At 40.6% G+C, this 23,085-nt stretch overlaps 2 protein-coding genes across 3 annotated transcripts; both read right to left on the bottom strand.

Annotated features, from left to right (window-relative positions):
* Positions 1 to 17,662: 17,662 nt before the first annotated feature.
* Positions 17,663 to 20,663, bottom strand: LOC126625878 (S-norcoclaurine synthase 1-like). Of its 2 annotated transcripts, none has more exons than XM_050294995.1 (4): positions 20,189 to 20,663; positions 19,752 to 19,999; positions 18,204 to 18,528; positions 17,663 to 18,050 (listed from the first exon to the last, which is right to left on the bottom strand). In XM_050294995.1, the coding sequence occupies exons 1-4, from the start codon at positions 20,441 to 20,443 to the stop codon at positions 17,805 to 17,807; spliced, it is 1,074 nt and encodes a 357-aa protein (XP_050150952.1). In that variant the 5' UTR covers positions 20,444 to 20,663; the 3' UTR covers positions 17,663 to 17,804. The 2 variants fall into 2 exon arrangements, with proteins under 2 accessions (XP_050150952.1, XP_050150951.1); XM_050294994.1 differs by having other exon boundaries at positions 18,204 to 18,570.
* A 134-nt stretch (positions 20,664 to 20,797) lies between these two features.
* Positions 20,798 to 22,338, bottom strand: LOC126625879 (peroxidase 20). Its single transcript, XM_050294996.1, has 3 exons — positions 22,061 to 22,338; positions 21,714 to 21,905; positions 20,798 to 21,548 (listed from the first exon to the last, which is right to left on the bottom strand). Exons 1-3 carry the CDS (start codon positions 22,280 to 22,282, stop codon positions 20,952 to 20,954), a joined length of 1,011 nt encoding a protein of 336 aa, XP_050150953.1. The 5' UTR covers positions 22,283 to 22,338; the 3' UTR covers positions 20,798 to 20,951.
* Positions 22,339 to 23,085: the final 747 nt, after the last annotated feature.

Raw genomic sequence — 23,085 nt, forward strand, 5'->3', positions numbered from 1 at the left:
CAGACCTTCAGTTCTGAAATTTTCATAGTTTTAAAATTGGAAGGTTCAAAACGTGTAGATTCAATTCTTTGATATCATAAATCTCATAACTCTACTTATAGTGGCTTAATAGGGTACAAGTAATTTATAGCTAACGTTGGTTCTGTTGGTCTTGCGGATAAGGAAAACTTGCCTCTCACATGGTCAATATCCCCATGTTACTATAGCTCTCAATGCACTATGCCACATGATGAAAGCTATGTGAACATGAGGATATACACCCCGTTACAGGGGAGTCCTTCTCCATGGGGAAGAAAAGAAAGATGAATAGAGGTTGAGTATATCATACGGAGCATGTAGATACATAGTTTCAGCATTTTCGATGCTGTGAGTCTATGACAACATTGCTCGGAACAATTGTGGTTTGATTTTGATATTGTTAAATGACCATCAAAATGGTAGTGTGTTGGAAAGGATGCAGAACTATCCAAGAAGATATTCTTGAGGCGAATGTGGCATCTTCGATTGGTTTATTGAGGATGATGGATATGGCACATTGGTAGCATGATGTGCATGAAGTAGACAATATGAACTGAGTGCTTTTCTTATATTTATTCTTCGATATCATTAAGTAGCTTATGAATTAGTATCCTTTGCTTTGTTCATAGGTTACAAGATTATTCTGTAAAGACAACATTTGCCACAATTGTCAATAAAAGTGAGAGATTAAAAATCGATAGTAAACACCTTCAGGAGCTTAGCTTTCAAGTTGGATCGGTTTACCAGTTCATCGGCGAGCTGCTTATTCAACCAAACAATGAGGTTAGTGGTAAATTATAATTACTTTATGTTTGTACCATACTTGACCAATCCCGGAACTACTGAGCACCGGTCAACGTTATACCGTCAAGGACCCAGAAGAGTTTCCCTCCAACCAAGAATCTCATCACAGCGTGACATGTGTTGACATCAGAAGCCAATCATAGCGCAACACGTGTCAACATCAGAAGCCAATCACAACACGACTCGTGTCAATGTCAGAATGAAACTAGAAACTCTCTTCTATAAATAGAGATAATTCTCTCACAATATTTCCTAATGTCATTTGTACTAAATCATTCACTAGTACTCACTAAAGAAGAGCTTGAACCTATGTACTTGTGTAAACCCTTCATAATTAATGAGAACTCCTCTACTCTATGGACGTAGCCAATCTGGGTGAACCACGTACATCTTGTGTTTGCTTCCCTGTCTCTATCATTTACATACTTATCCACACTAGTGACCGGACTAATCTAGCGAAGGTCACAAACTTAACACTTTATGTTGTACCAAAGTCTTTACTGATTTTGTGCATCAACATTTGGCACTGTTTGTGGGAACGACACTTATTCCCACTCTCTTCAGCTTTGTTAAGCTGGTTTCCACTATTCGTACACTCTCTTTTGACCAGGCATCCCTTTACAACATGGGGAGCGAAGGAAGCCACAACACACAGAATGACACCCCCTCGCACCTGGTGTGAAGCAACGAAAGAATGAAGTAAAGAGGGTTGCTCTTCAAGCTAAAGTCGATAAGCTAGAAGCTCAGAACAACAAGATAGCAATGAAGAATGAGGTCCTCCAGGAGCAGTATGAAAAGCTCTTTGAGACACTCCACGAAACTAGGCGTACTCAAACACACGAGCTCGTTACCCCTGATGACATCAACCATCATTTGGGTGCCCCCAACACGGAGGGTCACCTTCCTTCGACATGGGTATCCCTGATGAGGAGCGAGCTAATCATCAAAACATTGATCAACATGAGACTTCTCTCAACCCAGCTGCTTCGACCCGAAGTAGGAGAAGTGGAGGAAGACACCTCCTTACAGAAGAAGTGAAAGGATCGAAAGCCGTCTTTCGCGATTGTCGAGATTTCCTAAAGCAACGTCGAGACAATCTCATCCATGTAAGCTCGAAGATCAATAACCCAAGGGTCTCTGAAAGACTTAGTCCCCTTCCATGTCCCAGGCCCGCTACCAATTTGGGAAAGGGGCAACAAGTCCTAGAGAAACACGAAGGTATAAGGGACTCAGAGATGTTTCGACAGACATACCTTGGAAGTTAGTACGACGAGTCCAGGGAAAAATCACATGCTCTTGATCAAACCTTCATACTTCCAAGAGGAGATGGAGATTTATGAAAGAAAGCACTAGTGGTACATGACTCCACTCAGGACCCTTTTGTCCTACAACTTTTTAAGGAAGTAAACAAGTTGAAGGCCGAACGACAAGCTGAGATACCTGATTGGAACCAACCTAGGCTTGACCCTCTTATAAGGAGGATCCTCGACAACCCCCTCCAAGCAAATACAAAGCAGAAGCTTGGCTTGCAACTCTATACTGGAAATGAGGACCTGATTGAACACCTTAACCTTTTTGAGTCCACCATGGCGTACCGGATGCACACCGACTAAGAGCGATGTCTTCTCTTCCCCTCTACCCTCTTTGGTGCAGCTCTAAGCTGGTATTGTCGTCTTCTACCTGAGACGGTAGACTCATTTGAAGAATTGAGGAAACTGTTTATTTCTCAACACATTTTTCAGACCGATCGCTTGCACTCTGCAGATGACTTGTACACTATTCGCCAGAAGCCAGACGAGTCATTAAGTATGTATGCTGGCCGCTTTAGCCATGAGTATTCCCGTTGTGCCGAGGCAGACGACAAGACTACCCTCAAAGCCTTCAGGCAGGCCTACGTGACTATTTCTTTAAGTACATGATCAATGCCAACACTTAGAAGACTTACTCTGAGGTGATGGCACAGGCTTACAACCATGCCTCCGCCAAGGCAAGGACATATAAAGGGAAACCCCCCACAACCACCCCTTATCAGCAAGTAGGGAGTGGAAGCCAGATCTAACCAAATGAGAAGACCTCGACCTTCCAAACAGTAGCGGTGCCTCTCCCTGCCTTACTTAATACTTTGCCAAGTCAACAGACATATCAATCTCAGGGCAAAAGGAAAGATTTCCATCCTCACCAGTCTCATTTTAGTAAAAGGAGTAAGGGACACTACCGCGATAACCAAGGGTATCGCCATGATAATCCTCGACCCTAGGCAGTCAACACAGTGGGTCAAGCACGTGTCAGGACAACCCCTACCCCGAGGTATGAGGCATACACACCTTTGAAAGCCATATGCGTGGCCATTTACCTCAGCATATCACACTTGATACCGAAGCCAAAGTTGAGGCACCCGGATTACAAGCCCACGAAGAACATGGGCACGTTTTGCTGCTACCACGAGCATAACGGCCATGACGACGAGAAGTGTATCACCCTTCGTAATCATATTGAAGCTTTGACACGTGAAGGAAATATTGATCAATTCCTCATTCACCCTCCAAAGGGTAACCGTAACCAACGGCAAGTGAATGTGATATATTCCATAAGTGGTGGCACACCTATATCTAAATCTTCCAACAGGGCCATGAAAAATAGTGAACAAGCTTTAAGGTCTAGCCACCAAGTGTTTCACGTGGAAGACATCAAGGGAGGTAAGTATCAAAAGCCTAACTGGGATCCAATATATTTCTACCCTGAGGAAGAAAGAGGTATCATCTACCCTCACAACGACCCACTGATCGTGGAAGCTCACGTAGATAACTTTAAAGTATGACAAATCCTGGTAGACACGGGGGCTTCGATCAATATCATGTTTGCTGAAGCTTTCAGGGTACTTAATGTAGCTGAACACTTGCTCGATCGCTCAATTTCCCCTTTGATAAGCTTTTCCGGTGATATCGTGCAGCCTTTGGGGAGCATACACTTACTTTCACCATTGGTACAGGCCCTTACACAGTTACCATTACCACTAACTTCTTGGTGGTTGATTGCCCAACGACATACAATGTCATCTTCGGACGCACATGTATCAATGATTTCAAGACCATGGTATCCACACATATGTTGTTGATGAAATTTCCAACCCACTATGGCAATGGTTACATCAGAGGAGATCAACTTAGTGCACGATTATGTTACAACACTTCGGTCAAGCAACAACACCTGTCTGTGCCCTAAGGAAACCCTTTCTATACATGACCAAGTCATAAAGACCAACCCAGACGAAGCCAACTTGGATCTTTACGGTGGCAACAGTCAACCCGACGATCCTCGATATGACTTTTTCACCCAGCAATCACAACCCACTGAAGAGTTGGAGAAGGTTTCTACCTCAAAAGATTATCCGGATCGCATGGTGAAGATTGGTACCACCTTGTCACCACCCATTCAGTTGGCATTGATCTCTTTTTTTACAAGAGAACACTGAGGTCTTCGCCTGGTCATACGAGGACATGCTAGGCATCTCTCTCAGTATCATCTGTCATGGATTAAGTATTGACCCCAAAACCAAGCTAGTGAGATAGAAGCGAAGATCTTATGACGCTGAAGGGTACGAGGCAATGAAGGCAGAAGTTGAAAAACTCAAAGGCATAGGCTTTGTCCGCGAAGTTAATTATCCAACATGGGTAGCAAATGTTGTCCTTGTTAAGAAGAATCCGACCAAGGAAAGTTTCCTGTTCCAAAAGGTCTTGTGGAGAATGTGTGTCGATTACACCGATCTAAACAAAGGATGCCCGAATGATAGCTTTCCTCTTCCTCTCATAGACAGACTTATAGACTTTACAGCACAATGTGAACTCCTAAGCTTTATGGATGCTTACTCAGGATACAACCAAATCCTTATGAACCATCCGGACCAAAAACACACAGCCTTCATTACTGACAAGGGACTATATTGCTATAAAGTCATACCCTTCGGCCTAAAGAATGCAGAAGCGACTTATTAGAGACTGGTCAATTCAATGTTCACTGAACAGATTGGGAAGAGCATGGAAGTTTACGTTGATGATATGCTAGCCAAGAGCAAACATGTTGACCAACACATTACCAATCTATCTGAAACTTTCATCGTTCTGAAGAGGTATCGAATGAGGTTGAACCCCAACAAATGTGCCTTCGGCATAGGCTCTGGTAAATTCTTAGGCTTCATGATAAGCCAACGAGGCGTTGAGGCTAATCCCAAAAAGATCAAAGCAATCATCGACATGAAAGAACCAGTAACTTCAAAAGACATCCAGAGCCTTACTGGCAAGGTGGCAGCCTTAACTAGGTTCATCTCTAAGGCCACAGACAAATGTCCTCATTTCTTCAAAGCACTTAAAGGAAGTAAGAAGTACATTACATGGACTGATGAATGTGCTGAGGCATTCAAGAACCTCAAAAACTATATGAGTAAAGCCCATATGCTCTCCATACCTGAGGTTGGTAATATTCTCATTATCTATCTGTCGGTATCAGCTTTAGTGGTAAGTTTTGTTCTCATTCGAAAGGATGGTAATGTCGAACGGTCTGTCTACTACACTAGCAAGGCCTTATAAGATGCGGAGACACGATACTCCAACATTGAAAAATTGGCTCTAGCATTGGTCATGTCTACTCGAAAACTTCGCCCTTAATTCCAAGCACACTTCATCATCGTGCTTACCAATCATCATATTCGACAGATACTCCAAAGTCCTGACACTTCTGGGCGAATGATCAAATGAGCGATAACATTGGGTGAGTTTGACATCTCCTACCAACCAAAGCCAGCTGAGAAGGGCCAAGCAGTGGCAGACTTCATCGCCGACTTCACATATCCTGTTGACATTGTTTCTACGCCTAAAGAAGTGGTTTCATTACCCTTGAAAGCTCATAAGATAGAACCAACAGCCCCAGCATGGAGTCTATATGTTGATGGCGCGTCCAACCAACAGGGTTGTGGAGCAGGATTAGTCCTTACAACCCCTGACAAAGTGGTGATGAAGTATGCTCTTCGTTTCAAATTTAAGGCGTCAAACAATAAGGCCGAATATGAAGCCTTCCTAGTAGGCTTACGTTTGGCCAAACACCTTGGGGTTAAACGAATTGATATATTCAGTGACTCCCAATTGGTGGTTAACCAGGTCACCAACAACTTTGACGCTAAGGATAGCTCCATGGCAGCATATCTGGCACAAACACAATTGTTGCTCAAGCACTTCCACTACCAGATCACCCAAATTCCTCGAGCGGCAAACAGTCATGCAGATGTTTTGGCTCACCTCGCCTCAGCGGTGGAAGACAAGATTGGGAAAAAAATTCAGGTCGAATTGTTGGCAGCACCAAGCACCATGGCTGCAGAAGTGTGCAACTTACAACATGGGGATTGTTGGATTACCTCGATTTATAAATTCCTTACTCATGGCACCCTTCCAAATGACAAAGTCCAAGCTAAGCAGATTCGATACAAGGCTACCCGTTACTTGATCATTAATGACCAACTCTACAAGCGCGGTTTTAACCTACCATACCTAAGATGCCTTACACCCGCAGAGGCGGAAACTGTCATTCGGGAAATACATGAAGGAGTCTGCGGAGATCATGCTGGATCTCGATCCCTAGCACACAAGGCTTTTCGCCAAGGATATTACTGGCCAACACTCCACCAAGATGCCATCAAAATATCCCGCTCATGTGATAAGTGTCAACGCTACGCAACTATTTCTCACTCCCTTCCGGAGTCGCTAACTCCTATGATCAGCCCTTGGCCCTTCGCCTAATGGGGACTTGATTTGATCGGCCCAATGCCTACAGGCAAGGGCAAGGTTTGCTATGCAATCATTGCAGTTGACTACTTCATAAAGTGGGCCGAAGTAGAACCCTTGGCAATCATTACTGAGGCAAAAATAGAAGACTTCGTATGGAAGAACATCTTTTGCAGATTCGGCATTCCCAATGTGATAGTCACTGACAACGAGCGATAGTTTGACAACAATAAGTTCAGGATGTTCTACTCTAAGTTCAACATCAACTTATGTTTTGCCTCCCTAGCTCATCCCCAGTCTAATGGACAAGTTGAAGCCATCAACAAAATAATCAAGCAAACTTTGAAAACCAGCTTGGACAAGGCTAAAGGTTGTTAGCCAGAATTTGTACCCCAAGTTCTTTAGTTATATCACACTTCGTATCGGACATCAACAGGAGAAACCCTATTCTCATTTGCTTTTGGTATAGAGGCAGTTATCCCAGTTGAGCTTGAGCAAGTAATGTTCCGAGTCCAGAACTACGTGCAAAGCGAAAATGACAAACAACTTACCCTCAACTTAGATCTAGTCAAGGAACATAGAAACCAGGCTCACTTGAGGAATGTCGCCTACAAGCAGCGCATCTTCAACTACTATGACTCAAGGGTCAAACCTTGTTCTTTCAAAGTGGGGGATTGGGTATTGAAGAAAAGATTTCTCTGCGACAGAGTCCCGAGTGAAGGAACACTTAGTCCAAACTGGGATGGACCGTTTGAAGTTGTTGGCATCAGTCGCCCTGGCTCTTACAAACTTAGAAGCTCCGATGGCAAGACCCTTGGCCATCCATGGAACGCTGATCACTTGAAGTACTATTACAAGTAAACTCACATTGTACAAGTGTTAAGCTTCAGCCGTTCGGCATCCTATGTAATGAAGACTATTTGGCATGAATTCAATAAAGAGGTGATTTAGACAACTCGGTCCTAATCCTCTTACATTCCTAGCAATGAAACACTCGGGTTCAAAGCTTCAACATGAATGCTTCCAACATGAAACAAAGTTTAAGTATATGTCAATAAGACTATACAAATAAACGAACAACTTCACAGTATATTTGTTCAATCATACACTCCAACACATTCATACATAAGCCAATTGTGCTTTGAAGGGGTTCAACATACTTTGTGTCATTCGACACTTGCTACAATGTGCCTAGACACCTTGCCCTTAATTTCACCATCCAGGTGATGAAATGTAAAAAAGGAACTCATATTCATGCTACAAACCAGGTGATGAAATGTACAACCCGTACTCTCCTTCATGCCACCAACCAGGTGATGAAATGTACAACCCATACTCAAATATCATTTGGTAACTTGCCACTCATGCCACCAACTAGGTGAAGAAGGAACTCATCTTCATGCCACCAACCAGGTGATGAAATGTACAACCCGTACTCTCCTTCATGCCACCAACCAGATGATGAAATGTATAACCCATACTCTAATATCATTTGGCAACTTGCCATTCATGCCATGAACCAGGTGATGAAATGTACATCCCGTACTCTCTTTCATGCCACCAATCAGGTGATGAAATGTACAACCAGTACTCTAATATCGTTTGGCAACTTGCCACTCATGCCACCAACCAAGTGAAGAAGGAACTCATCTTCATGCCACCAACCAGGTGATGAAATGTACAACCCGTACCCTCCTTCATGCCACAAACTAGGTGATGAAATGTACAACCCGTACTCTAATATCATTTGATAACTTGCCATTCAAGCCACCAATCAGGTGAAGAAGGAACTCATCCTCGTGCTACTAACCAGGTGATGAAATGTGATGAAAGGTGATGAAGGAACTCACCTTCGTACCACCAACCAAGTGATGAAAGAAACTCATAATTCATTCCACCTACCAGAAGACGAATGGTACAACTTGTACGTGTGAACTCCTAGCATTCACAAATAATAAAAAACCCTCAAGCTTGACAACTCAACTAGGGGAGCATTTATGTCCAACAAGAGTTATAGTCACCAACAAAGTCTTATTGCAAGCCAACAACAACTTCAGTGCATGGCATACGAAGATCAAGCTATTCAGCCCTCTTGCATCTGCTTCAGACATTTCCCCTCTGTAACAATGCAAACAATACAATTCTCAAAAGCTTCACACACTCTTGATCAAGACAGTGTGAAGCAAAACCAATTTATGGTGCCAACAAGAGCTTCATCAAAGGAGGGCAACCACAATTCTCAAAAGCTTCACACACTCTTGATCAAGATAGTGTAAAGCAAAACCAATTTATGGTGCCAACAAAAGCTTCATCAATGGAGGGCAACCACAATTCTCAAAAGCTTCACACACTCTTGATCAAGACAGTGTGAAACAAAACCAATTTATGGTGCCAACAAGAGCTTCATCAAGAGAGTTCAATCACAATTCTCAAAAGCTTCACACACTCTTGATCAAGATAGTGTGAAGCAAAACCAATTTATGGTGCCAACAAGAGCTTCATCAATGGAGGGCAACCACAATTCTTAAAAGCTTCACACACTCTTAATTAAGACAGTGTGAAGCAAAGCCAATTTATGGTGCCAACAAGAGCTTCATCAATGGAGTTTAACCATAATTCTCAAAAGCTTCACACATTCTTGATCAAGACAGTGTGAAGCAAAATCAATTTATGGTGCCAACAAGAGCTTCATCAATGGAGGGCAACCACAATTCTCAAAAGCTTCACACATTCTTGATTAAGACAGTGTGAAGTAAAACCAATTTATGATGCCAACAAAAGCTTCATCAAATGAGTTCAACCACAATCCTCAAAAGCTTCACGCATTCTTAATCAAGACAATTCGAAGCAAATTCAATGTATATGGTTCATCCAAACATTCGACTACTACAAGGTGTGGCTTGCATCACAATCTCTTGCTCAACAGTGTGGAAGCAAAATTTGTATATGTTGTCTCTCCCACATTTTCAAATTTCTAGTTTCCAAAAAAAAAAAGGGGAAATTCAACGAAGCTTCATCAATGGAGGACAACAACAAATTCTCAAAAGCTTCACACTATCTTGATCAAGATAGTGTGAAGCAAAATCAATTTATGGTACCCAACAAAAGCTTCAACTCCAAAGCTTCACCTACAAAGCTTCAACTCCAAAGTTTCACCTACAAAGCTTCAACACAAAAGCTTCACCAACAAAACTTCAACTCCAAAGCTTCACTTACAAAACTTCAACACAAAAGCTTCACCCACAAAAGCTTCACCCACAATAGCTTCATCTACAAAAGATTCACCCATAAAAGCTTCACTAATAAAAGCTTCACCCACAAAAGCTTCACCCACCACAAAAGATTCACCCACAAAAGCTTCACGAACAAAACTTCAACTCTGAAGCTTCACTTACAAAGCTTCACCCACAAAAGCTTCACCTACAAAAGATTCACCCATAAAAGCTTCACTAATAAAAGCTTCACCCACAAAAGCTTCACCCACCTACAAAAGCTTCACCTACAAAAGATTCACCCATAAAAGCTTCATTAATAAAAGCTTCACCCACAAAAGCTTCACCCACAAAAGCTTCACCCACCTACAAAAGCTTCACCCATAAAAGCTTCACCCACAAAAGCTTCACCCACCACAAAAGCTTCACCCACTACAAAAGCTTCACCAACAAAAGCTTCACCCACAAAAGCTTCCCCCACCACAATAGCTTCACCAACAAAAGCTTCACCTACAAAAGCTTCACCTACAAAGCTTCAACACAAAAGCTTCACCTACAAAAGCTTCACACTATCTTGATCAAGATAGTGTGAAGCAAAATCAATTCATGGTACCCAACAAAGTTTCAACCTCAAAGCTTCACCTATAAATATTTTTTTTTTCGAAAATTCGAAAATTCAAAAATTTGGAAATTCGAAAATTCGAAAATTCGAAAATTAAAAAAAAAAATCGAAAATTAAAAAAAAAATTGCCTAGACCTCATCTTCTTTGGGCCTAACAACTTTCATAACAAATATATATGAATAAGGAGTTTTGGGCTACCACTTAGAAAGGAAAATGGTGAAGTTTTGTTACTTTGGAAACTTGGCTACTAGCAAGACACTTCCTTCGTCAACTCCCTCGACCGGAGACTTGGGGGACTCCTAACATATGCTACTGCACCTTGATACTCGGAAGTCTCACGACTACTCAGTGACTTGGATTTTTTCAAGTCTCCAACCGAGAAGTTTTCCTCACTCAGGAAATTAAGGGAGCACTACCCCAACCTACATGCTTCACTCACAAAGCTTCAACATACAAGTTTCAACAAAAGCAAAAATTCAAAGAACTTAGTGAAGAAGGCCTTGGTGTATTTAACACAATACGTTAAAATGAAGCAAAGCTTGTTTATTGATATCTCCGATAAGTTACAAATATGTACATATACATGAATCAAAATAAACAAACAAAAGGGAGCCTTCACAAAAGTTGCTCAGGAGAAGTCTCAGCAGTCGACAGAGCCCCAGAAAGAAGAGGCACCAGAAGATGATTATTCGAAGCTTCAGTACTAGGCAGAACCCCAGAAAGAGGAGGCACCGAAGGTTGATCATTTGGAGCTTCATTACGCGGTACAGCCCCAGAAGACGAAGGCAATAAATGCCTTTGGAACAAACCCACAAACCTCTGATGATCAAGTAAAATCTGACCATTAGATTCCTGCAGCTGGTCGAGCTTCCTCTTCATGTTTGTAGCATAGTCATGTGCGAGCCTGTGCAACTGTTTATTCTCATGCTTGAGCCATCTGATCTTCTATTTAAGACTTATCACTTCAGCCGCCAATGATTCAACTTGGCAGGTTTGAGCAAATAGACGTTGGGCCATATTAGACACAGAACCTGCACACTGAACACTGAGAGCCAGAAAATCCTTAATAGCCAACTCATCAGACCGTTTGGAAAATAATTTGTTATCTTTGAGAGTGAGAAGGTTCCTCGCCACCACCACAGCGGTCATATCATTCTTCATCACAGAGTCCCCAACGGTAAGAGGACCAGTAGGGGATAAGAAGGATGGGCACCATATGTTGTCTTGAGAAGGCATGGCTGCCTCTCAGAAATGATGAAGGAGAAATGAGGTGCAATAAATCTCTAAAGTACGGGGAAAATTCCTACAAGCAATAACTCTCTGAATGTACTTCTTGCACACAATTGGTGCCCTTATAAAAGAAAGGGCAACAGGGCTGTTGGTTCAAAAATCGAAGAGGCACCACTCTTCGGATTTCGAATAGACACTATTTTCCACACGCAACATCAGCTCCTCGGGTACCTCAAAAATTGAAGAGGCACCGCTCTCCGAATCTCGAAAGCCAGACTCTTAACAGGATTACGTGCTAAAAAATCGAAGAGGCACCGCCCTCCGAATCTCGAGAGTCAGACTCCTAACATGATTACTTTCTCAAAAATTGAAGAGACACTGCTATCCGAATCTCAAGAGTCAGACTCCCAATAGGATTGCTTTCTCAAAAATCGAAGAGGCACCATTCTCTGAATCTCGAGAGCCAGATCCCTAATAGGATTGCTTGTTCGAAAATCGAAGAGGCACCGCTTTCTGAATTTCGAGAGCCAGATTTCCTTGGATAAAGCTTATCTGCAATCTTCACACGCAACATTAGCTTTCCAGATACCACATACCACTTTTTCAAAGTGCTCTAACAAAGTTAAAACACGTGAAGCTTGTAGCTCCTACTACATTGCTATGACCAAGAAGGGTAAAGGAATAGCACTACTACTTGTTATTAGGGAGACTCCTATATATGTTGACCTCCATCCTCCACAGTCAGGCAGACCTGCAAATAAAAAAAATGCTCAACTTTTCTTCACATCTGAGAGCGCACTCTCAGCAGAGTCTCTCGAAATACTCAGCTTCTTTTCTTCCCGATAATACCTCTACAAACAAGCCACACCAGAGCAAGAGTATCTCATATCATCATGGTTAAAAGTAAGAGTATCCCATATCATGCTTTTTCCCTATCTTTTCCTTTGGCTTTGTTCTTACCTGTAAGACAATAAGAAAGAGAGCAATCAGTTAGCACTTAGAATCAAGCTTCCAGTCAGGAACTGATTGCCTGGAACCCATTGCCTGATTACTTACCTATCATTGCTCTCGAGTACTTATCTTCAACATCTTATGCTTCTAGAGAAGATACCGCATCTGCCTGAGGACTAGATAGGGCAAGTGAGAAGGATACAAGGAAGCATGTGGAGACAAGCGTAACAGAACACGTGCCGATATATCCACTACTTTGTCAACAACAAAAGTATCCCATATCATCAAGGTCGAACGTACTCTAGATTGATGGATTTGTTTTGACCCTCAAATTCTTGAGTCGGCCTTATACTTTGGAGGAAACCAGAAAACCCTCCAGCCCAGTTCAAGAATAAGCCTATGGAAAGTTACTTCTTCAAAAGAAAAAGTATCTCATATCATTGCTTCTCCATTTGCTTCTCCTTATCCTTGTTGCTGTTGATGACACAAGGAGAATGAGAACAATCAATTGGAAGCCGAAGTCGAACCTCCGATCCCAGTTGCTTGCTTGGAAGTCTGATTGCTTACCTTGTCTATTACCTCATTTGGCAAAACTCCTCGCTCGACGACTTGGGAGACTCCTACTATAGGGTTTGTATCGCACTTGACCAAGCCTGAAACTACAAGTAAGCTTCAAGTGAAATTGATACATTACCTTGTGCATCTTTATCGATTAAAGATACCACCTCTGGATGGAGGAAAAGTACTTCCAGAGAAGATGCCACATCTACTTATGTGACAGATAAGGCAAGTGAAAATGATACCACACTTCGGTACTTAGAAGTTTCATGATTACTCAATGGCTTGGATCTTGCAAGTCCCCAACCGATGAGCTTCCCTCACTTGGGAACTTAGGGGAGCACTATTTGTACCATACTTGATCAATCCCTAAACTACTGAGCACCGGTCAACGTTATACTGTCAAGGACCCAGAAGAGTTTCCCTCTAACCAGGAGCCCAATCACAGCGCGACACGTGTCGACATCAGAAGCCAATCACAACACGATACGTGTCAATGTCAGAATGAAACTAGAAACTCTCTTCTATAAATAGAGATCATTCTCTCATAATATTTTCTAATGTCATTTGTACTAAATCATTCACCAGTACTCACTAAAGGAGAGCTTGAACCTATGTACTTGTGTAAACCCTTCACAATTAATGAGAACTCCTCTACTCCGTGGACATAGCCAATCTGGATGAACCATATACATCTTGTGTTTGCTTCCCTGTCTCTATCGTTTACATACTTATCCATACTAGTGACCGGAGTAATCTAGCGAAGGTCACAAACTTAACACTTTCTGTTGTACCAAAGTCGTCACTGATTTTGTGCATCAACACTTTCACTTGGTGATTTTTGGTGTTGTTTTTTTTACAAGTCATGTAATACCTTGAAAACTTAAATATATGAATTATATATTCATAATTATGAATATAAGGAGAAAATCGAAAAAAAAATTGATTTATGCTTATGAAAATAGAATTGGGAAAGTTTTATAATTTACGAAGTTTAAAATTTGGAAATTTATTATTTAAAATTCATAAACCTTTTGAGGTCACAATTTATATTTTTGAATAGAGCTCGATCTCACGAACGTGTAGGCGCAAACCGTTCGTGAAATGGAGTTGTAACGAAGAAGTTATTAACGATTGAAGTTAGAGATAAAATGGTCGTTTGATCAATATCTGGAAGGCTCCAGATTTGCTGGAGCAAGGATCTGTGAAACCACATGTGTGGCTGTGATGCAAAGGGAAGAAAGAGAAAGGGAGAGTCACAGGCCAATCAGAGGGGGAAAATGAGGGAAAAGAGGGAAACAAGGGGGGGAAGAAGAAAAGAAAAGGAAGGGGAGGGTGCGGGTATTTTCCCGACCTGATGCGGCAAGAAGGACCGATGCCCTTCGTGGTGTTTTACAGCGAGATTGCCACCACCCATCACTTGGGAACACTTACCCTTCCTCCCCTCTCTCAAGTACACCAAAAAACATAAGGGTTTTGGAGATGGTTTGGTGATAAAACACCCGTGTGTGTTGCGGCCACCCTTGTCCGAATTCCACCAATTGTAAAATGTTTCCCTCAAATTACCACCATTACTAGACTTCCCTTGAGGCCTAGAACAAAGCCCAAACAACTGTAGGGGCGGCGGATCACTGGAGGTAACGATTCGAGGCCACACATGTATAGGGTTTTCAGCGGGTCTAGGCCAAATTGGACTTGGCCGCAGGTATAAAGTTGCTCTACTCTTTGAGACCTTCATTTCTGTAATTTTTGAGACTTTTTAGAAATAGTTGAATTTTTCCGACGAGTCGAGGTGGCCGACCACCACCAGCAATGGCGGGTGCGGCGGCGCACGGCCAGGGAGTCGACATTGGCTTTTTATGCGAATTTCGTTATTCTAATTATGCTTTTGAGATCTAACTGTTGTGGGTTGAATATTAATACGATTGTGGTATACGTTGGATTTAAATGAATATATTTGGTTATGGTTTGAATTTTGGAAATGTGAACTACAAATGACTTGATACCTGTTTAGGGTACGTAGGCAGTCTAACGAGACGTTAGATGTAGCCATAAAATAAGTGAAATTAAATAACCGAGAGTTAATATTTAGTTGGAGTCTTGATGTAAGAGAATAAATTGGGAATAAATTGGTAAGATAATTGAATAATGGTATGTTTGGTGAGAGAATTATGGTTTAGACCATTTTGTGGAATTAAGGAATTAAAAACAAAGAACCTTAACCTTTGAATAGAAAATTATCAAAAGTTTAAAGTGGGCCTATTATCAAAATTATTATTCGAAATAAATTATTCGGGGCTGGGGTGTTACAAGTCGCAAAGTAAGTTGAAACATCAAAACTTTTTTTATTGAATTGGATGAACAATTTATTTTTCATAATGTCATAATGCATTACATAATAGTTTTTTCAAACACCAAAACTTTTTTATTGAATTGGATGAAATGAGATACAACTAGGTAACCATAATAGCTTTTTCAAACAATGAAACCAAACCAAAACTGTTTAAAATCAAACCGAACTGAACCAAATGATTTGGTTTCATTTCGATTTTAGCCTCAAAACCGCACCGAACCAACCAAAACCGCACTAAACCGAACCGTGCCCACCCCTAAATTTAATAATAAAATCCGGGGACGAGATTTCACATTTCCTCTTCACTTAGATTTCATAATCATCAATTAATTTGAATCTCATAACTAAATCACATATTTAAAAATAATCACGGTATTACAATTTATCAATATAATTTCGAGTGACACGTGCTAGTTCATGACCAACTTTCTAGATTTCCTATTTAGATTTTGTCGACATGCCAAATCTTCTCCTTTTATCATTTTTCATATGTGATTTAGGGTGACACATGTCAGCTCATGAGCAACTCTCTGTATTATCGATTAGATTGTTATTGGCGTTGTACCTTTTATCTTTAGCGTTACATGTCAATTTTCATATTGTTGATGAAACAACAATCGGAACTAAGTAAAATAAATACAACAAATTATACAAATATCAACATGTTAATACGAGATCGTTTTAAGATCATTAAAAATCAATAAAGTCCTGCTCTGAGCAATTAGACCAGCACCACAAAAATATATAGAACACCACTTCAACCCAAGCAAAGCCCCATGAGCTAAAGAACAAGTGGCCGGTTTTCTCGATGAGTCCCGATATAAGGATGTACCTCGAGCGCTAAGCCAGAGTGTTGTCCTAAAAAGAGATTTTGGGGTTTTGGGGTTGTGTTGGTGTTGGATTGTCGGCCTTAAATTGAGTTTTATTGATATTGGGCCTAAAATGTTGGTATAAGATAGGTTTAAATTAATTGAATATTAAAATAATAACAAATAAGTAATACACGGTTTATACAGTTTTTACAATGTATGAACCGGGACTGAAACCGATTTGAATGGTTTGGTTCTTGAAACTAAGTTGAATTTTTTTTTTTGTCAATGCAGTTTTTTACGCTTTATTTGTTGCGATTCGATTCAATTCGCGGTTCCATGGCTTTTACACCCACCCCATTGGTGGGTGACTCCATGGCGAGAGGAGAGATGAAAGTATAGGTCTTCCCAGTGAGCGATTTGGTGCAAATAGGGAGTGGACAAGCTAGGTTAAGAGGGACTGAGAGGAGGGGATCAGAGAGGGGGGAGGATGGAGGAAGGGACTAGATTTGTTCAATGATAAGGAACAAAGAAGAAAAAGAAAAGGGACGGAAGAAAAGAGGAAAAACCCACCACTGGGTGGAGGAACTATCACCAAAAGGATGGAGGAGGTGCCACCCCGCAGGGCAGCAGAAAAAGCCAGCAAACGATCACAAGAGAGGCCTTTTCCTTTCGTAGCAGTCAGTGGAATTTGATTAACTTATGTATTCCATATAGTTTGAGATTAATAAGAGATCAAAGTGGCACGCAGCACGAAATGAAATGAGAAGAGGTTTGGCCACCCTCAATATGAGAGAGCAGTTTCCTTATATTTATAATTCTTTCGTTTCCTCCGATGTGTGATTGACTATTTGATAAGTTTTATACAGTTTACCTCCGGACTGTGGAGTGTGGACTAACGGAAAGATTTGTAAACCCATATTACGGATCGAATACAACCAAACCATAGAAAATTATATATATACAGCAGAGGATGATAGAATTCATATACTGCGGCATTTATTAGTGCATGCATATTAGGGTTTATAACTCTAATGGAGATCACTTACTTGTAGTAGAAGACATCGAAGCCATGATTTTGTCTCCTCTTCTCTTGGATTCGAAAAAGGATCTCAGACTAGTATATCACAGTAAGAACCAACAACCCCGAGAAGAGAGACCAATCATATACATATATATGTATGTATGTATGTATGTATGTATGTATGTATATGTATATATGTATATATTTCATAATTACATCTTCCCTTCAAAGATGCGGTTGCCACCAGTTTGCTTGGGTTTCAACTGCTGTAGTTTCAAATCGATAACCACCTTAAATTTCCCTCTAATATGGTATTAATCCGGTGTATTCCATATTATTGAGTCCATATAAAATACAACCTTTTTACTTAATATATTTACATCTACATTATGGTTTAATGACACTCAAACATAAGTCATTCTTACCGTCGATTGTTGTCTTGATCAGTATGTCACACCTTCAATTTCATATGTTCCAGTAGGTTTTTACCGTCGAGTTTGCTGGTTACGACGAGTTTAATATACTCCTCGCTGCTTACAGTCTTGTAGTTTGCTGCATTATCCTTGACAAGATCTGGCAAGGGACCAATTGCGGTCCTCAGATTTGGGCTGTGAAATGCTGCAATTGAAAGCCGTTCCCTTTCTGTGTTCACCACAGCTCTGTGCTCTATGCTCTTATACTCTCCATTACTCATTATCTGCAATAACAAAGTAATATTATCTGCTAAGTGAAATCTACTCGTTAGATCAGTAGTTATATATTCAGTTACACATAACTCATCATATAATGCAGTAAAGAAATGTGTTTCATGTGTCGTATAATCGTATTCCACTCAATATTCATCGTATACCTCAATGATGTCGCCAATGTTGACGATGAATGCACTGGGTACCGGTTTAACGGGTACCCATCTGCCATTTTTCTTGATTTGTAAACCTTGAACTTCGTTAACTTGAACTAATAGAGTCAAACCCACAGCATCTGAATGTGGAGTGAGACCCATAACCCTGCTAGCTTGCTGACAGGGTGGATAATAATTCATCCTTAGACCTTGCGTTCCATCCTCGAACATGCTTTCCATCTCCTCTGAATTGAGCCCCAGGTTCTTACATATCAACTTCCATATATAGAGTGTGACTTGTTGAAGTTCCTCTGAGTACTTATCCAGTGTCTCCCTAATGTTAGCAATGTGACCAGGAAGAAGTATGGCTTGTTTACTAATCAGTAATCAAAATGAGAGGAATTGAATTGATGCAGAATTGGATTGGAGAGGAATCAAAATCAAATTCCTATGAAAGGTGTTTACTAAATTGTCAGGAAATGGAATAGGAATGATGTTGGTTTTATATAAGTTGTTTACCAATTCATTTTTGAATTGGAATCAAAATCATTTGATTACTAAACTCCCCTTGGTCTAAATGAATTATTTTATGTGATAATTAGTATAATTTAATTTCATACCATCTTAACCCATAAATGATTGAATTTCTATCACTTTATAAACTCATTTTTTTACTTTTTTTTTTAACCTTTTCAAACCTAATTTTTTTACCCACCCCCACCCCCCCCCCTCTCCCCCACCAAAAAAAAAACTTCCCAAGCCAGCAGCCTAAGTTTTCTACCTTTTGAAACCTAATTTTTCACCTCTTTTCTCTTCTCCTCAGTATCATTTATCAGTCCTCACCAACCACTACCGCCACCACTTTCTCCCTCCCTCTCCTTCATTTTATTTTCTGTGGATCTTTCATCATCATTTTTTGCGCATCCATTGATCTCACTCACGCGTCGCACCTCCATCCCCACACGACTACAATGCGACAACCAAAGAACAACTAGCTCACTACGATATCTGAAGACGCCCTAGGATTCTTGAGATTGGTTCACTGTGGCACGGGGAGGTGAAGAAAATTGTAATGGGTGTGGGCTTGTTGATTTGAGTGGCAGATTTGGAGTTTTTAGGAATTACATGGGGTTATAATGGGTAGAAAATTGTATTCCAGATTCCTCCCTTGTCCCAGAATTCAAATGACACCTCCTACTCAGGAGTTCAATTCCTCCAAAATCAGGAATTCAATTCCTACCTTTCGAGTGGACCCCACCCATTTTGATTCCTCCAAATTTTAGTAAACACAAGAATAATCCGTAATCGGAATCATACTCTGACTTTTGATTCCGATTACAGACACGTAAACACGCCCTTAGTTCAATGGATAAAAAAGGAAAAGTAAAAGAGTTGAATGTTCTTTTGTTTCAGGTTTTGAAGTTGATTCTTAACGAAATATAGATGCAAGTGGCTCGTAGCTCAAGTGGTTAATTAAGAGCATTTACCACTACACTAAAGGTTTTGTTATTGAATGCTTGATTAGGTCAAAAACGCTCGTAGATTTACACGATTTACCTGAAAGAAGTGGGGAGGGTAGGCCAGAATGTGAGATTTCTGAGGGAGAGTGGTTGTGAGAGAAGGAAGAGCATGTCTCCCCAGTCAAGTTTTTGGTCTTCAGAAACTACAAAGGCTTGGCCATAACCTTCAATATGATTTGGCAGCTGTGCATAAGCCTTCTTTACTTCTAGTGGCAGCTGGAAGAACTCCTCGGTGTCACTCTTCATTTTCTTAATCACTTCTTCTGGTACATCATGATTGATCAACTGCATCAACGATGCAATTTTATATCAATGTATTGAATTGCGATTGTAAAACCTTATGAGTAATACAAGACAACTCAAGTTTTGATTTTAATGGAGTATTGAACATATGATCTTAGATGCAAGAGTGAATGCTTTTCAACTACTTGCATCATGATGAATTTAAAGATGAGAATTGTAGAATATGTATACCTGAAAGAAACCCCATTCCTTACAAGCCAAATGAAGTTTGGCTAATTCATCATCGTCATCATCATTAAGCTTGTTCGTATCGACAACTGGAATTTGAAGCGAGTCCTCAACGGAAGCTGGCTCATGTTGGATTTCAGGCCGGATGTATCGGGGTGGTATTTCTTTTAAGGTACTGGAAGCAAGAGCTTGAACATTCTCAACTGGTAGAGAACCGCCCAAGTCTTTTCTGCGGAATACTACCTGATCAGTTTCCATTCTCACACCACTAATCTGAAACTCTCAAATTCTGTTGTGTATATAAATTATGTACTTTGTGGACGGCATTTATAATTTATTTGATCTTTTTATTTAATTTGTGAAAGCTTGTCTACATATGGCCTGCAATTCGTGGATTGCTAGTTTATTTTCATGAAAGAAACAAAGATGCTCCAAACGAAAACAACATAGAAAAAGAATCTATATTCGGCCAAAAACGACAATTTCTCCGGCCTCAGTCTCTTTCGCAAACACATACAACCCCAACATTTTTGTTAATTCGACCACACTTATGGCAGCGTGGCAATATATTTCTTATTAGATGACCCTACAAGTCGGACCACACGATTGACATCATTATAATTCGAGTATTATTTAAATGTTGTAAGGGGCTAAGAAGTCATAAACACAGTCATAGATCAGCATGAAATAGTAGAAATACAACATAAACTAATATTAAACACTCAGAGTCTCTGAGCTCCCTCAACCTCCATGCATTTCTTATTAATTAGGTGTTGACAAACCTACAATTCTTTCTGATCTCTCCATGGCTTCCGGTGAGTACATTGATATTTCCCATCTTGATCATCGACTCTGCAAATGAAGCGAAGAACAGTTTCTCATTGGATGCGTAAGCCCACACCAGCTTCACTATCTCCCCTTTATCATCTTGTGTGACCAACACATTATCAGACCCCAGCAAACCCTTTCCTTGGAGTAAGTTGATGTAATAATGGTTGTCAAATCTGGTTGGTGTTTGATGATCCAGCGGTGCTAGTTCGTGGTCCCTCCCCGATTCAGGGCATATGGACCTTAAGATTCTTCGAAAGGTTGTATATCGCTTGTATTTATCGTGCAATTCATATTCTCCTCTCAGCTGCACATCATACACCCTCTGCCGGAAACTCAAACATTGTGCCTCTCCCATTGTGTGGCTACCTGATAAGGCAACCAAGTCTCTTATATCAAGGCCCTGTTGTTTGAAATTGGCAATGAGAGTTTCTAGAGAGGAATTCGGAGGAGGGATGAACTGGTTGGCACCGTTGAAGCTTGCTTCCAGTGAGTCTCTCCTGCCTAGCCACACATTCCACCGTGGTCCGCCTCTCTTTTCATGAGAAGAAAAAGGAAAATGTGTAACGAAAGAAATACAGTTTGAGAAACAGTGTAATGCTACATGTACCACATTTACTGACTATATTTTTGATCGATCACACTAAAATTTACTGCAAGTTGTTACATATTACAACATTTGTTCAAGAGAGGAACGTACCAGTGCAACAGCATCACGGGCAGCCAAGGCTAGAATGTCAGCACATGAAACTGTTCCTGGACAAGCCTCTTCCAGGAGATACTTTATCTCATCAACAACCTTAAATCCTCGTAAAGACTTGCGGTTGGGGCCGGCTTGTTTCTCACTTGTTATGCCTCCATAGCTATCCAAAAGAACAGATGCATCGCACCCCTAAAGAATCGAAAACATAAACGAAAAATGGAAAGAAGGCAAAAAGTACGTAAACATTTGTTTTTCCTTATGCATGTAATTTGCTATGTCTCTCATCACATATATTTAACTCCGCAAAAGAGATGGAAAGAGGGAGGAAGAGAGAGAGGTGTAACCATGACGAAACAATCATGAAAGTGCAGTCGAAGGAGCGAAGCAGCCATTCGAGGATCTTTAGCCACTGCAACCGCAACACTACGGCTCACAATCTCTTCCGCCAAAGGGCACTGTTCTCTATAGTAGTCAAGAACAAGAGGTCCATCTTCGTCACTCAGCGGTTCAGTGCCCTGCAAAACTACTGCTGCCAGTACTAAACTCAAGAAAATCCTCCACATCATTGAAAAAAACAGGATTAATATCAAGTAACATCATCTATATGCATATATGTATATATACTAGCTTAATCGGTAGCTAGGTCTTTCAGTGACGTTTTACTCTACTTTGCTTCAAAATGTTTCTTATCCATATTTTCAAACCAACTTTAACATAAAGACATTCCCTTTTTAGGTTTTATTAAAAGTTGATGCAACTACTCTACCTAATTATATCTCCATAAGGTTTTACAAATTTCATAAGGCAAGTTGTTTCAAGGGTGTTCCAAAGGTCGCCAAGGTCTAGGTTGCACGGACACGAATAAGGATATTGTCTCACGCAATACGGTGATACGCTAAATTTCAAAAAATAAGGACACAGACATGGCTAGGACACTGTGAATAAAATATAATAAATATTACATATACTCAAAACAATATTTTGAATCATAACATAACAAAGTAAATAGAGAGAAATAAGATTGAAGAGAGGACTAAAAAGATGACTAGACAGAGGACTAGAGTGGAGGCGCCCGAGAGAGGAAGACTAAAAGAGGATTGAAGTCTAGAGCAAAGGTCGGGGTAGTCTTTAAGTTTTAGAAGTTTTGATATTTATAAAAATGCCCAAAATATATTGTTAATTTTACAAAGATGCCCCTGTTGTGTCTTGACAGTGTCCAAACCATGTTGGGGGTGTGTTCAAGGCATGTCAGGGTGTTTGACACTCTGACACTTCGGGGTTTTGGAGTGTCCGTGCAACCTAGACCGAGATTGCTTTGTATTTTAACTTTTTCACATGACATTGTGTGATTAGTTTAGAACACCGCCAC

Source organism: Malus sylvestris, chromosome 6 (genome assembly GCF_916048215.2).
Source record: "Malus sylvestris chromosome 6, drMalSylv7.2, whole genome shotgun sequence".
Taxonomy (NCBI): Eukaryota; Viridiplantae; Streptophyta; class Magnoliopsida; order Rosales; family Rosaceae; genus Malus; species Malus sylvestris.

What these genes read in the sequence shown, in the direction of transcription:
- LOC126625879 (XM_050294996.1), bottom strand. Translation starts at nt 22,282, where the DNA reads ATGATGTGGAGGATTTTCTTGAGTTTAGTACTGGCAGCAGTAGTTTTG. An exon ending in TTCATGATTGTTTCGTCATG is followed by an intron (nt 21,906 to 22,060) that starts GTTACACCTCTC and finishes TCGATTCTTTAG; the next exon opens with GGGTGCGATGCATCTGTTCT. An exon ending in CCCGTGATGCTGTTGCACTG is followed by an intron (nt 21,549 to 21,713) that starts GTACGTTCCTCT and finishes TCTCATGAAAAG; the next exon opens with AGAGGCGGACCACGGTGGAA.
- LOC126625878 (XM_050294994.1), bottom strand. Translation starts at nt 20,443, where the DNA reads ATGGAAACTGATCAGGTAGTATTCCGCAGAAAAGACTTGGGCGGTTCT. An exon ending in ACCCTCCCCACTTCTTTCAG is followed by an intron (nt 18,571 to 19,751) that starts GTAAATCGTGTA and finishes ATTACTGATTAG; the next exon opens with TAAACAAGCCATACTTCTTC. An exon ending in ACATTGGCGACATCATTGAG is followed by an intron (nt 18,051 to 18,203) that starts GTATACGATGAA and finishes TTGTTATTGCAG; the next exon opens with ATAATGAGTAATGGAGAGTA.